This window comes from Halichondria panicea, chromosome 17, assembly GCF_963675165.1.
Source record: "Halichondria panicea chromosome 17, odHalPani1.1, whole genome shotgun sequence".
Classification (NCBI taxonomy): domain Eukaryota; kingdom Metazoa; phylum Porifera; class Demospongiae; order Suberitida; family Halichondriidae; genus Halichondria; species Halichondria panicea.
In genome coordinates this window covers 651,006-665,302 of record NC_087393.1, presented here as the reverse complement: position 1 = coordinate 665,302, position 14,297 = coordinate 651,006, and the positions used below count along the sequence as shown (strand labels likewise).

Genomic DNA, 14,297 nt, shown 5'->3' with positions numbered 1-14,297 from the left:
ATTTAGTAAGCAAGTAGTTTAATAAGCAGATTGCGAACTATCATGGACGTTATCATGTAATTAATTTTTTTGTCAAACTTAAACTATCTCCTCGTGTATTGTTACGAGTGTTGTATTGTTGTGAAGTATAATTACATCATTGTGGAACTAAGCTAATAGTGCAAGTTATCACTCATGTGACTACAAGAATGCTGTGAATAGTGTGAGGGTGTGTGAATAAATAAACAAAGACTGACTTGCATTACACTAAATATTCAGTACCTATTAAATAGCTAGCTATACTTGTGAGATCTGATCTTGAGAAATCATGTCCAGTCCAGGCTACAAGCAGTTGGAAGCTGATGATGGCAGTCTGCCCAGGCAGGAGAAGCCACAGCTCTCAGTTCAAGGTGATACACATTCATTGTGGGCTATGTAATGTAGAGTGCATGATTGCATGCAGTGTATGGTCTATGTGGTTTATGATAATGGGTGTTATAGAATTGACATATCAGAGTCCAAAGAAATGTTATCATCAATTTTTTTGCGTATTTTGACTGGATCATTTTACTTTTTTAATACAGAACCTCCGCCAGCTTATGCTTCTCATCCTAAAGCTACCGTTGTGACTATGCCTACAGCTGCCTGGGTTCGTTGCAGACTATATCTGCCACCTAATAGGAATTGTCCATAATTATAACCTTGACAAAATTAATGTTTATTTTAACATACACAGGTTGAACCACCCAAGGATTATTTGGTCCTCTCTATTGTTACAACCATGTTCTGTTTCATGCCTCTTGGAGTTGTCGCACTATTCAAGTCTTTGGAGGTTTGTTTATTTTACTGAACCGTCCTTCCGTTAACGTATAGCCTAGAATAGCTGTTAAATTAAGTGCTAAGTGCACCCTTAAGAATAAGTGTGAATCCTACTAATTGTGTAGCTATCTCAAAAATGCATCACATTTTTTAATAAGGTAAAATTTGCGTACCCAATGCTTGCATCAACTGTGTCCAAAGAACTTTTATTATGGGTTAACATTTTTTTGAGTTGATAGAACCAAAGTATTTGTATTTATAGTGTATTATGCATTGTCTATATGCACACACTGCAGGTCAGAAGTGCCACACAGCGGGGTGACCATGCCACAGCACTGACTGCTTCTAGGTCTGCCCGCAAATTCAACAAGTTGAGCGTCATCATTGGAATTATTGTCTTTGTATTGGTGCTCCTCCTCTGTGTAGCCAGTCAACTGTCCTGGGTCATACCACTTGCCGTTAATGGGAAGTTTGGACACAAAGATAATGACAACGAGCACTATCAATATGGTTACCATCATGATAAATACTGATCGAGGATGTCCATATAAACTGACTCTGCTAACTTGAACTCTCATTTTAATTATGATAAGGACTCAGTTATAAATGTAGTTTGTTGTTGAGCATACTGTACATGTAAAAGACTCATTATTATTTTATTCATAAAAAAAAACTTTGCGCATGCGCATGTTAAGTAGACCGAAAGTAAACACAAGCGTCAGTTGTTGTCATGTCAGCATTTCTCTTTGGACCTGTGCCTTTCGAAAGTCTCTAGTGTCTAGTGGTTTGAACAGCCGACCAGTATGTCTCGAGGAGGTCAGTGACAGTGTGTTAACTATTCTATCAATACCCCAATCAATGTACTTCTATTGTTGGGCGCTTGTATTCAGCTTGTAACTGTAATACCTAAACATAATTAACCATGCATAAAAAATGTGATTTCCTTTCAAACTCATAATGTAGGTGAGGAAAATCAAAGGCTACTTGGTGTAGTGTACGAGGATCAAGAAAGCGAAGATGACGAACAGATTGTTTATGAGATCCCACCCCCCGCACCGCCAAGTGCCCCCCAGCGCCCCCCGATGCCGCCTAGTGCCCCCACCCCACTGTACACTGACCCAACACCAGCTACCATAGCTACTGGACAGAGTGGCGATACTAGCGGGGCTGTGTTTCAACCGGCAGACACGTCGGTATTGCCCCCTCCCCCTGATTACAGCATGCATGCAGCTCCTATGGTGGGCATGGTTCCCCCCAAGTACACCCCCATGGCCGGGGCAGCTGTGCCTGTCAACATTCAGATGGACGGTCGACTGGTCCCAGCTACTCTTATGCAAGATGTAAGCTATTACTCAATTGTGTGTGTCAAATGGGCCGATACGCTTTTTGGTAGTATACACACACAGTGAGGTTTTATTCAGTACCTGAAGTACATGTGTATGTGTTGGTTATAAGCTTACATGTAGCATCTATCTGCTATTGCCCTATTAATTTAGACCGAGGAAGTTCATACAAATTTTAGACCCAGGAATTTAGTGTGTGCGTTGTTAGATGGTATCTCTAAAGAGATGTATGTTAGTAGTTACCATGACTGTACATTATAGTGATAAGGTACATGTACATTATTATTTTGTCCATGTATAGCCCTCAGGGAATCACACAGTGTACATCTGTGAGCCTCAAGGCAGCACTGAGGGAGAAGTTCCAACTGCCAGTGGCAGGCCTAACCCTCCAAAGGACCATTTCGGGCTGGCTGTGATTGCACTCTTCTGTAGCTTCTTCTTTCTCCCACTGGCTATCATGGCTGTACTCAAGTCAATAGAGGTATGTTGCTTGTGCACTACATGCGTAGTGGTAGGGGAATATTGAGAGCATTTTACTAGGTCTTCAAATTTGTTATACGTAGTTGTTAAGTCATACATAATAGTTCTCTGGTTGAATGTACATGTATAAGCACCTATTATGTTGGCAAGGTACTGTGATTGTTGTGCCCTAATACTCCCACCCAGATAGAGCATAATTATTAAGTAAGAATCATGCCCTTAGGCAGTCTCAGCATTGGGTACTTTATCGGCCATCCACAACACATTGACTGCCAACTTGCACTTAATACTGAAGCTTATTGTGTCACAATAATTATAATTATAGTGGCAATCGTCCAGAAGTGTACTATTGTTTCATTCATTGCTGTGTCTCTGCATGCAGGTTCATCGACGCTACAAACTTGGAGACTACGTTGGAGCTCAAATGGCCTCCAAGAAAGCTCACAGCTGGGGCTCTGCATCTGTTATTTTTGGAATTTTCTCAATTTTGCTGCTAGTCTCGCTCAGATATTTCCTCAAAGGGCATCAATACAGACACTACTACTATTAGATCCAAACACCTAGACATTCAAACTCTTTAGAATGTGATATGTACGTTGATTTATGTACGTGTGTTTACATCATTAATTTATGCAACCTATAGTTCCACTACTGCTGATGTCATTATTCTCGTGATTTTACTTTTGAGGGTGGGGTCAGTAAAACTTGCACTTGCATGTGCTGCGTTTGGATTTCACAGCTCCAAGTTTTGTGTTTACTAGAAGTTTACACTAGCCAGCTATTAAATATTATAGTATAGTTCGCAGCCATGGATGGCGCCTGCCCCAATACAAGTGCCTATTATCCAAGTTCACTGGTTGACTCTTTTCACGCCATCCCTCATGTGAACATTGATCTCGGTCCGAGCCCCGACAATTTTGAGCTCTCTTTAAATTATTTTCAGGTGAGATACTGAAACTTCAAGAAGCTGGTAGCCTCTACACACATGCAGCTTAAGTCATAACATGTACAAAATACAGTACAAAATCCTGTAAAAATGATAGGCGTGTCATATTATCATCCATGAAGTACACATCCATATCCATAGCCTAGCGCCTCTCTACGAAAAACAGTACTTGTGTCCCTTGAATTCAGTTTCATGTATGTCCAATATACCTTTCTACAAATTACTGTATAATTGCTCAAGTATCCTACACTAGAAGGTTTCAATGCAGAGAATGACCTTTTTTGATAGCTATCAACCTCAGGAATATAATCATGTTTGTACTGGTTGACACCCATCTTCCCACAGGCTATCATCATCTGGGCATGTGTCCCTCTCCTCTGTGTTATATGCCTCTTCATTATAATGGCTGTCTACTTCATCTGTCTCTGTTGCTGTTGCTGCTGTCAGCAACACGAAAAACGCTCTAAACTATCGAGAGGTTTATGTGGTGGACTAGTGATTCTCCTTGTACTGCTTTCACTGTGAGTACTATTATTGCTAATGGATATAGTAGCTAGCTGGTAGGATTCACTACTCTACATGCTCCCAAAGTAATAATTATGATAGCCTAAGTGATGTGAGAAAAGTATTTTTGCTATTATATCGATGAATTACTAGCATGTGGTTATGGTAGCCTAGGCAACATGGCTATAATTATACCTTGAATTGAGGATTTGAGATTTGATAGTTTACTGACAGAAAGCACTCCTAATCAGTGTAATGATGAGGGAAGTTACCGTGGGAACAGTTATAGATTGTTCAAACCGTGGAGTTGTGTGAAGATGGTTTACTGTTGCTCTTACAGTGTGGATATCTGTGTTCTCTGCAACTACCATTATTGGTTTTAATTGACCTCATAATTGTAATGGTGTGCTGTTGACTTGGGATCAATTAACCTCAGTGTGAATATTCCTTTCTTTAAGTGCCTAATGTATTTACAGTTTTCCCCCGAGGGGGGCGTATCTGTTAGTACAAGTATGCACATGCAGTGTGGGCCATCATGTGTCGTGTGTACAGTCAGTGTAGTTTGGTTGTTTACTGAATCAGATTATTCATTTTTCACATGCGTTGGAAGGTGTTGGAAGTCTACCCCACTCTGTAACAGCGTCTAGTTGATTCCTGTTCCTACACACGACGTATGCATGTATAGTAATGACATAACTGTACTAACTAAAACACGACCCATTGCGTCATGTAAACTCAGAGTTAACAGTGCATGCAAAGTGTGGCTGTAAGAAATTTTATACTACATCGTAGAAGCACTTTCTTCCTACACTGAAAGAAAAAGAATGTTAGTTGCCTACTACCCAAGTCCCTTCCTTCTGTAAGTACAGATGTGTGTATATGTGTGTGTGGGCTTCCTGCATATACAGGAGGGGGGTACTTTTGTCATTCTTCGTTTGGTTAACTTAAAAGTATAGCTTCCACTAGTAGGGGTGTGTCAGGTACTGTAGGGTGTGTGTCAGGGACTGTAGGGTGTGTGTCAGGGACTGTAGGGTGTGTGTCAGGGACTGTAGGGTGTGTGTCAGGGACTGTAGGGTGTGTGTCAGGGACTGTAGGGGTGTGTCAGGGACTGTAGGGTGTGTGTCAGGGACTGTAGGGGTGTGTCAGGTACTGTAGGGTGTGTGTGTCAGTACATGCACTTGTGGTTTAATTCAAGCTTTGTTAGAGAATGAATTTCCTTCTCAATACCTCAGTGGTTTGAAATGAATTTCATCTTTGACAATTAATCTCGAGAAAAATGCCTGTCTATATTATAGGATATGTTCTAGCGCATTAACTTTACCATTAATACTTCAAAAAGACAAGTATCCAAGCAAGAAGCTTTGATGCTGTAGATGACCTGGCCTGTATTTACGTATGATTGCTAGTGCTTACTTCCTTATTACAACTATCTAATGTACCGCTAGCTAATTGTTTGTTGATGTGCTGACATTACACTCGGGTGAAGGTCAATTAGTTCTAGATAACTACCTAGTGGTAGTTTCAGCACTTTAGAATGTTAGTATAGACGGCTTGCTTGTTACTATAGTGACCACTTGCACTAATGGCCCAAGTAGATATAGAATCTACACAAATGTAATGTTTTGCGCAAGTCTAGAGATCGTATTTTATTCTGAAAGTAATCAGTAAATAGGGCAATGTTGTTGTATTGAGAGTGTGTCTCATGTGGTATATCATAGTATAAGATTCTGTTTTATTGCTAAATAGTGGTACATCTGAAATATAAATTATAATAACTGATAGGTTATAGCCAGGATACTGCTGCACGTGTATGATAGGTTATAGCCAGGATACTGCTGCACGTGTATGATAGGTTATAGCCAGGATACTGCTGCACGTGTATGATAGGTTATAGCCAGGATACTGCTGCACGTGTATGATAGGTTATAGCCAGGATACTGCTGCATGTGTATGATAGGTTATAGCCAGGATACTGCTGCACGTGTATGATAGGTTATAGCCAGGATACTGCTGCACGTGTATGTGCATGCGTGCACATTATGAGATGTATACAGTTGTGATGTTGCATACGATATTAGCAGTACATGAGCATACATAGTCATTACGTACACTGTTCGATATGCTTTTGCATTCAAAGTTGTTGTTTGTCAGTTTATGTATATGCAAACTAGGTGGTCACTTCACCTCCTTGTAGCTAATGCATTTTCTTGAACGTATACTTCGTTGAATCCACTCTAACTGACTCTCTCTCCCTGCAGTGGGATGGTAGGTGTGGGGATTTGGGCCGAATACGAGTTGGATCAGGACATCTTACAGTCGTTCAACTCTGCCCGGAATGCCACTGACATCATGAGTGACCTCAGGAACACGGTAGGTCAACATCTCATTCATAGCTCTAAAGATTGTACAGCATGTATAACTTACTGGGTCAGCTAGAATGATAACTTTACACAGTGGCCTTTACTAGTGGAGACAAGGCACCTCCCAGTGCAGTGGGTCATGTACTGTGTTGTATGTAGGATGTACATTTGGCTGTGTGAATCTGCACACCTCTTTGCTCCGCCCTGCTCTCCCTCCATCTTGATTAGTACAGGAATGCTTAAGCCTAGTATGTGTATTATACTGCTAATGTACACGCATGTATAATAATTGTTCGTGCATGCACATGCATATTTAACAGATTGTCTTTAGTAGCTATGATATTATCGTCTGCACACGCACACACACGCACACACCACACACACACACACACACACACACACACGCACGCACACACCACACCACACACACACACGCACACACCACACCACACGCACACACCACACCACACGCACACACCACACACACACCACACCATACCGCACACGCACACACCACACCACACACACACACACGCACCACGCACACGCACACACCACACCACACCACACCACACACACACACACACACACACACACACACACACACACACACACACACACCACGCACACACACACCACACACACGCACACGCACACTCCACACCACGCACACGCACACACCACACACACACACACACACACACACGCACGCACCACACCACACACACACACGCACGCACACACACACCACACCACACACACACACACACGCACACACCACACCACACACACACACACACACACACACACACACACACACCACACCACACACACACACACACACACACCCACACAGACACTGTCCTTCTCCTACGACACAGCTGGCACTGAGTCCACCCTCGGAATGTTGCAGGAAGCTCTTGAAGGTCTACCTGCACCCTCCAACACGACTGATTCTGCAATAAAACTGCGTGCTTTCAATCAAGGTCTGGGGACTGTCTTCACTCAGATACAAAACCAAGCATCTTTTGTTGATTTCGGAGACCTTGGCCCAGTCTTTGATTCTCTGGATGTGTTTGAGATAGCAAGGTTTGTTCTTAGATATAACTTGCAGCTGTATGTACAGTACATTACCTAGCTACACTCTTTTTATAAACAGTACATGCACGTATTGGAGTACAGCAGCCATTGCATTACGCATGCATGTACGCATGCATGTACGCATGCATGTACGCATGCATGTACATACATGTAGATCAAACTAGGCCTTTACATGTAGCCTTGCCTAAAAGGATGGATTAGACCCATCAAAGACTGACATGAATTTAGTGTGCCTATGACTGCATAACAATTCAAGAGTGTACATGTATTAATTGTCATGTTGTGTGTCCTTCCCCTCTGCAGACATTGGGTAATATTGGCGTACCTGATAGTGACCACCATTATCCTGTTACTCGTGGCTCTATCAGTCTGCTTCAGTGCTTGCTGCAAGAGTCCCGTCTGTATGGTCATGTGAGTATCATGTGATTATCATGTGTCCTAGCTCTCTCTATCTAGTGCGTAACTTCTGTATCAACATTTACATTGCTAGTGTAGAGAGTGGTGTACACACATCAGTATAAATATGTAGCTCTTAGGTTCTTTCTCTGTTGGTTTTTTACTGTATAAAATGAGAATGAAGTAGGACAAGATACATGTAACTATGTGTGTACATGTATATAGCTATATATAATGACATGCACTGTATGTAACGTCGTATATAGAAATGTACATAGCTCTGATTGACGCTCGAAAAATAACAAATAACAGTTTCAATTTCTTATCGTTATGGCTAGCTGTTCCGGATTTCTGTTGCCATGGCAAAAACTAACTACTGTGTTTAATTTGGTACAGAATGATGGTCGGGTTTTTCCTCACAACGTTTGTCATGTGGGTGGCTGTCGGTGCAAATCTGGCTCTGCTTGTGGTGAGTGCCACACACCCACCCACACACACCCACACACACACACACACATGTGTAGTGGGGATATATAAGTGTTGCCTCTACGTATAAGCAGGCGAATAAATGAACTTGAATGTGTACCTATTATCCACGTACATGTATACAGGTGAGTGGTGACATCTGCTCTGCTCCTGATGCTCTGATAAGGAACTTGACAGCTGCAATCCCTAGCAACAGTGGTAAGCAAGCGTACATTCTCCTCAGTACAGTGCATATCTGTAGCAAAAGTTGAGCCTCAGCATCACCAGTAATAAATAATTATGGTAACACATACGTACTGTATCAGTACATACGTTAATTATTATGCATATCCCCCCCCACACACACACACACACCCACACCCCCACACACACACACCCACACCCCCACACACAGTGTCAGAGGAGGTGCTGGACTACTACCTGATCTGCAACCAGACATGCTACTCCTCTCCCTTCCAGCCTTTCTTTGACAACGCCACCATCACCTACACTTCCATCAATATGGACGTGGCTGACATTCAGGCCTACCTAAGCTCAAACCCTGATACTAGCATTCAGGTAGAACAATTTGGCTGCACAGTAACCACACACAGTCATTGGTTGGTGGGGTGGATCTCTTAACACTCTTCCTTTCTCTCCTGCTATTCTCCACTCTTTAATTACCCACCCCTTAAGTAGATAAGAATGATGATTCATGAATTGTGTTCTTTGTTCCTGCAGAATCTGCTGAACACTGCATCTATGGACTTTAGGGTGTCTTCCATGTTTGTGGTGGGTGTGGAGGATCTGACGGACTGTCAGGTACTCAACTCCGCCTATCTCAATGTCCTTTCTGACCTCTGCACTGATGGATAGTAAGTGCTGCCAGCTGTAGATGTATTTGTGTACTGGGATCTGCCCATATTAATCTAGTGGTGACCGGTACTAGCCCTCCCTCCAGACAAACATACCCATGTACCATTTAGGAGGCTTAGTTTGCCATAAATTAAGCAATTCAGGATTTAAAATAGCCAACATCTGATTATTCTGGCCAGATGTGTTTGGTGGATATCCAGACTCGTGATTTGTTATCTTAGTAAGGATGGTCCTATCATTCTCACTTCTGAATTTGGTACACATGTCTTGAATCTTTATGTATGCAAGTACACGTACGTATTTGTATTTAAGATCTTTGTCACTTGTGTATTCCTAAACACGATCCTCTAGCAGTACATATATTTAGCAGTACATAGTTAGCTGGGTTCAGAGGTGTAAGTGCAGGTCAGTGTACTGTACACAATGTTGAGTGTTGTTGCTCCTCCCTGCTGCAGTGTGTTCAGTGTGGTCTTGTTTGGAATGGCGTGTGGGTTGGCAGTCTTTATGATGCTCATCCTTATCTGTGGATCCTTCTACGCTGGACTACTCGCAGAGGGAAAGTATGTCTATATATAGCCCATGATATTTGTCAAAACAGGCTATAAATGTACTTTTATTTTAAGATGCCATCTTAACGAGCTCATTTGTAACGTTTTATGACATAAATGTGTTTATAGCTGTTCAAAGATGCTATAAGAGAGATAGGTCCTATTGATTGATTGTAGGTTGGTAATCCTTACATGCCCCCCTCCCCTTACAGAGAGTATGATGATGAGACGGTGGTGTACGACTTCCCCAACTCTGGAGGCCCCTCCCCCTGGGATTCGTACGGTACACAGCAGCAGTACACCCCTTACCGGGGCGAGGCATTTGACCTCCGAACCAGCCCTCAGGGACTCCCCAACGAGCCTCCTAAGGTATGCATTATAATTATGTAGAACAATTGAAGTAATTGAAGTACATGCACTCAACTTGTACAACTGTGTGTGTGTGTGTGTGTGTGTGTGTGTGTGTGTGTGTGTGTGTGAGATACAACAGTGTATTAAGATTGATTGAGCCAGTTTAGTAGCTGTTGCAATTAATGTGTGCAAAAAATATTGTAGCACTGTAACCGTTATTTTGTATGAATTCTCACAATTAACCCTTTCACTTTTAGGACGTTGCTAGTGTAGGTACATGTATCTCTGCCCCCCCCCCCCACACACACACACCACACACACACCACACACACACCACACAACCTCTATAATTATTTATGTACTCTTTCGTACACTTTACATCATCCCTCCCTCCCACACACACACGCACACAGTACAACGACCTAAGTAACCAGTACGGTGGTGGCAACGCTCCCTCCAATGGGGCTCATTTCAACAGCGATGGAACTGTCGACGTGGCCATACGACCGGCCAGTAGAGGTGGTGATATTGACATCGGGGACTCTCTGGAGCTCTGATGAACACACACACACACATAGCTGCACAAACTGTCTCTCTTAATGGCGGGCTTATAACGCTTAAGCACTTTAAATGTACTTACTCTTAGTGTTACACATAAGTAATAGATATCAGCAATGTATGGTTTGTCAAAATAGATTGCTATTATTTATGTATGTAAAACGGTACAGTGATTTCCTTCACCTCTTAAACACTAACATTTCATCGTGTTGTTATTTGTCTTACAGATGTAATAATTATGCTGATGCATCATATCCCACCCACTGATCCCTGCACAACTTTTAAACTTGATCAAATATTAGTTTATGAGATGGTGTATACAATAAACAAGAGGCGCTGTTAGATATATACGTGACTGTAGCTTTAATATAAATGTAGCTTAGATTATAGGAAAGATCGTATAATGTAGATTATGTATAAATAATATTTTCCCCCATGGAAAATTGCTGTAGAAGGAGCACTAATAATAATTAATGGTCGTGGTGAGAAATCAATTAACATACAATAATAATTATAAAATAAAATTATAATAAATAAATTTAAAACATTGGAACACACAATAAAACAAGGAAATGCATTTAATTATACAAAAAAATTGTTACCATAAATTAAAGATTGATTCTATCTTCCTATCTCCTATCATTATAAGCTATTGCAGTTAGTGCTTTAGTGTGTCCCTGATACTCCCTCAGGGGCTCCGTCTTGTCCACATGCCACAGCCTAGCAACATGGTCACTGGACGCTGTGTGTGTGTGTGTGTGGCGTGTGGTGTGTGTGGGAGGAGGGGGGTGAAATACATACAGTATAAATGTGGCTATAGTTTTACGTAACAATGTGACCTTTAATTTCTACTAAACCCATCATAAAGGAATCGGACACATCATTGCTTTCCAAACATGCCAATAAATAAAAACAGTACACAATTTCTAATCGTGCACACTCTAGAATGGACTCCCTTGTCATCAAAGTGCGGCTGATTCATAAGACTAACAGACTAGGGCTCAAACCAAGACTATATTGTATAGACAGGTAGGAGATCACATGATTCACACATCCCTAATAAGCCTATATATAGAAGGGAGGGTATGCCACCTGTCCATTAACCTATGAACCAAATCATATAGAGTTACATGTAGGAGTATACCGGGTACATTTCCAGGTACATACAAATATAGCAATTGCAATATGTGTGGATGTTCAATTAACAAAGGTTGGTCCTCTCAGGAACATTTCATCTACAAACAACAAAATAGCTAATTTGCCAAAAAATCACCCTTAAGATTTCCTGCTATACAACGATACTGTTGGGCTTACCAGTGAAAATGTACTGGGAGTCAGATGAGAAGGCGCAGTCCCACACCCACTTGTCTGTGTTCTTCTTGAGGGTGGTAAGGAGGTTGAAGTCGGCCGTCGACCACACCTTACATGTACCATCAGCTGACGTAGTTGCTAGTAGACTGGAGTCAGGGCTGAACAAGCACTTGAGGCCGTGACGTTTGTGGGCGTGTTTCTTGATTCTGGGAGTAAGCGTGATGGGGCTGGTGCCAGTACCACTGGACAGGCTCCACACGTAACAGATGCCCTGGCGACAGAATTAGAGGAAAAGAAAGCTCAGTATTTCATGTACGTGCACTGTAATATGACATTCCTTATAATTATGGAAAGTCTAATGATGGACCCTCTCAAAAGAACAACCTAGGCTTATGATAATGACAGCATATAGATTGCAGCAGTTAATTGGGGGGCCACATGTAGTAAACCACGGTGCATTGTTCTACAGATATTTGGCCTATGGTAGCATGTATGGCATTGCTACATATACAGACCTTTATGGGCTTCTCATTGTGCATGTACTTGCCTACAGCATTGATGGTGGCCGGGGTATTGTAAGCCAGGACAATGCATGACCAGTACTGTATGGGCTTCTCAATGTGCATGTTACTTGCCTACAGCATTGATGGTAGCCGGGGTATTGTAAGCCAGGACAATGCATGACCAGTATTGTCTCACCTTGCTGTTGACAGCAGCCAAGTAGGCACCGTCACTGTCAATGTGGAGACTGTGTATTGCAACATCAGGTATTGGGATCTGTGAGAACAAGGGGAAACAAACTGACACATCTGTGTGAACAGGGGGAAACAAACTGACACATCTGTGTGAACAGGGGGAAACAAAATGACACATCTGTGTGAACAAGGGGAAACAAACTGACACATCTGTGCATTTGTGGGACATGGGAATTCCTATGCTGTATTGCATCTATACATGTATAGCGCCAAATTATGTGCCTCAAAAATTTGTCACTATACGGTATAATATGCAACACTACAGTGTGTATAGAACACAGGGAAATACCATGTGTCCATATAACATAGCACTTTCATTAAAATATACTTGATGTTATGAATGAATTCTAGAGCAAAACAGGTGTGTAGTGAGCACTGTGTCCCTTACCAGCTGCTCGTTGTGGTCAGTGCTGAGGTCCCAGACGTGAATGGTCCCACTCTGGTCCCCCACGATGAGGGTGGCCTGGTTGGGATGGAGACACATACACGTCACAGGGGCATTCACCTGGAACAGACGCTGACACTGCTGGGAGCGCCCCCTGCAGAGGAGGGACAGTCAGGTACTGGTACATATATACAATCAAATATGCTTCATAGAGTACTAGTCGGCTCTTAAAATAGAGTTCTGTATGATTTTATGAAGGATCTCCTTCAGATGGTACGCTTAAAAATCTCGAATTTGGAACAGTTTATTTTCAATTTTTGTCAAAAACAAGCTAAAAATCTAAAGACACCATCTCATTCAGATCAAAGACACAACAATAAACAACTACATTACACTGTACTGTGTGTGTGTGTGTGTGTGTGTGTGTGTGTGTGTGTGTGTGTGTGTGTGTGTGGGGGGTGTGTGTGTGTGTGTGTGTGTGTGTGTGTGGGGGGGGGGCGGGGTGTAATGTAAACCTATAACAATACCTGAGATCCCATATCCTGGCCATACAGTCCTCTCCACCAGAGTACATATAATGACCGTTCTCATAGAAACCCAGACAGGTGACATTCTTGGACATGCCCTCGAAGACGTACACGGGAGTGGGCTCTGACGAATTAACATCGTACATTCGTATCTGCTGAAAAGCTGTATGGGACAAAATATAATTATTGATAATAGTGCTGGAGAGTAGGTACATAAAAATACGCTAGTAATATGAACGAGACAATTATTATGTCTTTGAATGTTGTATAGTATTCAGTGTGTTGACACAAACGAACACCTGCTGTTGCAACGTATCTCTTATCAGGAGTAATCTCGATCCTGTTCACTTGCTGTGCAAACACAAGAGATAGGAATGTTCAACACTTTTATCTTGCTTTTATCCAAAGCTATTGTACTCACAGACTCGGGATGCTGCGCTGTCCTGTAGCATACGCCATCATGTGGGAACCAGAACTTGATGGAGTGGTCATAGCCACCAGTGACAAGCACAATGCTTCCAGAGTCCATTTTGTTGTGCTGACTTAGCACAAACTAAGTGAGGATACGCCCAAAATAAAGCGAGCCCCTCCCC

The 14,297-nt window shown here is 42.2% G+C and overlaps 2 protein-coding genes across 2 annotated transcripts; one reads left to right on the top strand and one right to left on the bottom strand.

Annotated features, from left to right (window-relative positions):
• Positions 1-178: 178 nt before the first annotated feature.
• Positions 179-11,473, top strand: LOC135351191 (protein tweety homolog 2-like). Its single transcript, XM_064550139.1, has 18 exons — positions 179-389; positions 564-628; positions 716-811; positions 1,095-1,614; positions 1,762-2,138; positions 2,443-2,622; positions 3,004-3,564; positions 3,913-4,088; positions 6,330-6,441; positions 7,288-7,520; positions 7,836-7,943; positions 8,325-8,397; positions 8,540-8,612; positions 8,809-8,972; positions 9,135-9,268; positions 9,725-9,829; positions 10,030-10,186; positions 10,582-11,473. Exons 7-18 carry the CDS (start codon positions 3,430-3,432, stop codon positions 10,723-10,725), a joined length of 1,614 nt encoding a protein of 537 aa, XP_064406209.1. The 5' UTR covers positions 179-389; positions 564-628; positions 716-811; positions 1,095-1,614; positions 1,762-2,138; positions 2,443-2,622; positions 3,004-3,429; the 3' UTR covers positions 10,726-11,473.
• On the bottom strand, positions 11,178-14,287 carry LOC135351196 (target of rapamycin complex subunit lst8-like). The gene is made up of 7 exons (XM_064550143.1): positions 14,126-14,287; positions 14,004-14,055; positions 13,705-13,867; positions 13,181-13,331; positions 12,737-12,814; positions 12,041-12,308; positions 11,178-11,468 (listed from the first exon to the last, which is right to left on the bottom strand). Exons 1-7 carry the CDS (start codon positions 14,231-14,233, stop codon positions 11,356-11,358), a joined length of 933 nt encoding a protein of 310 aa, XP_064406213.1. The 5' UTR covers positions 14,234-14,287; the 3' UTR covers positions 11,178-11,355.
• Between the last annotated feature and the right edge of the window lie 10 nt (positions 14,288-14,297).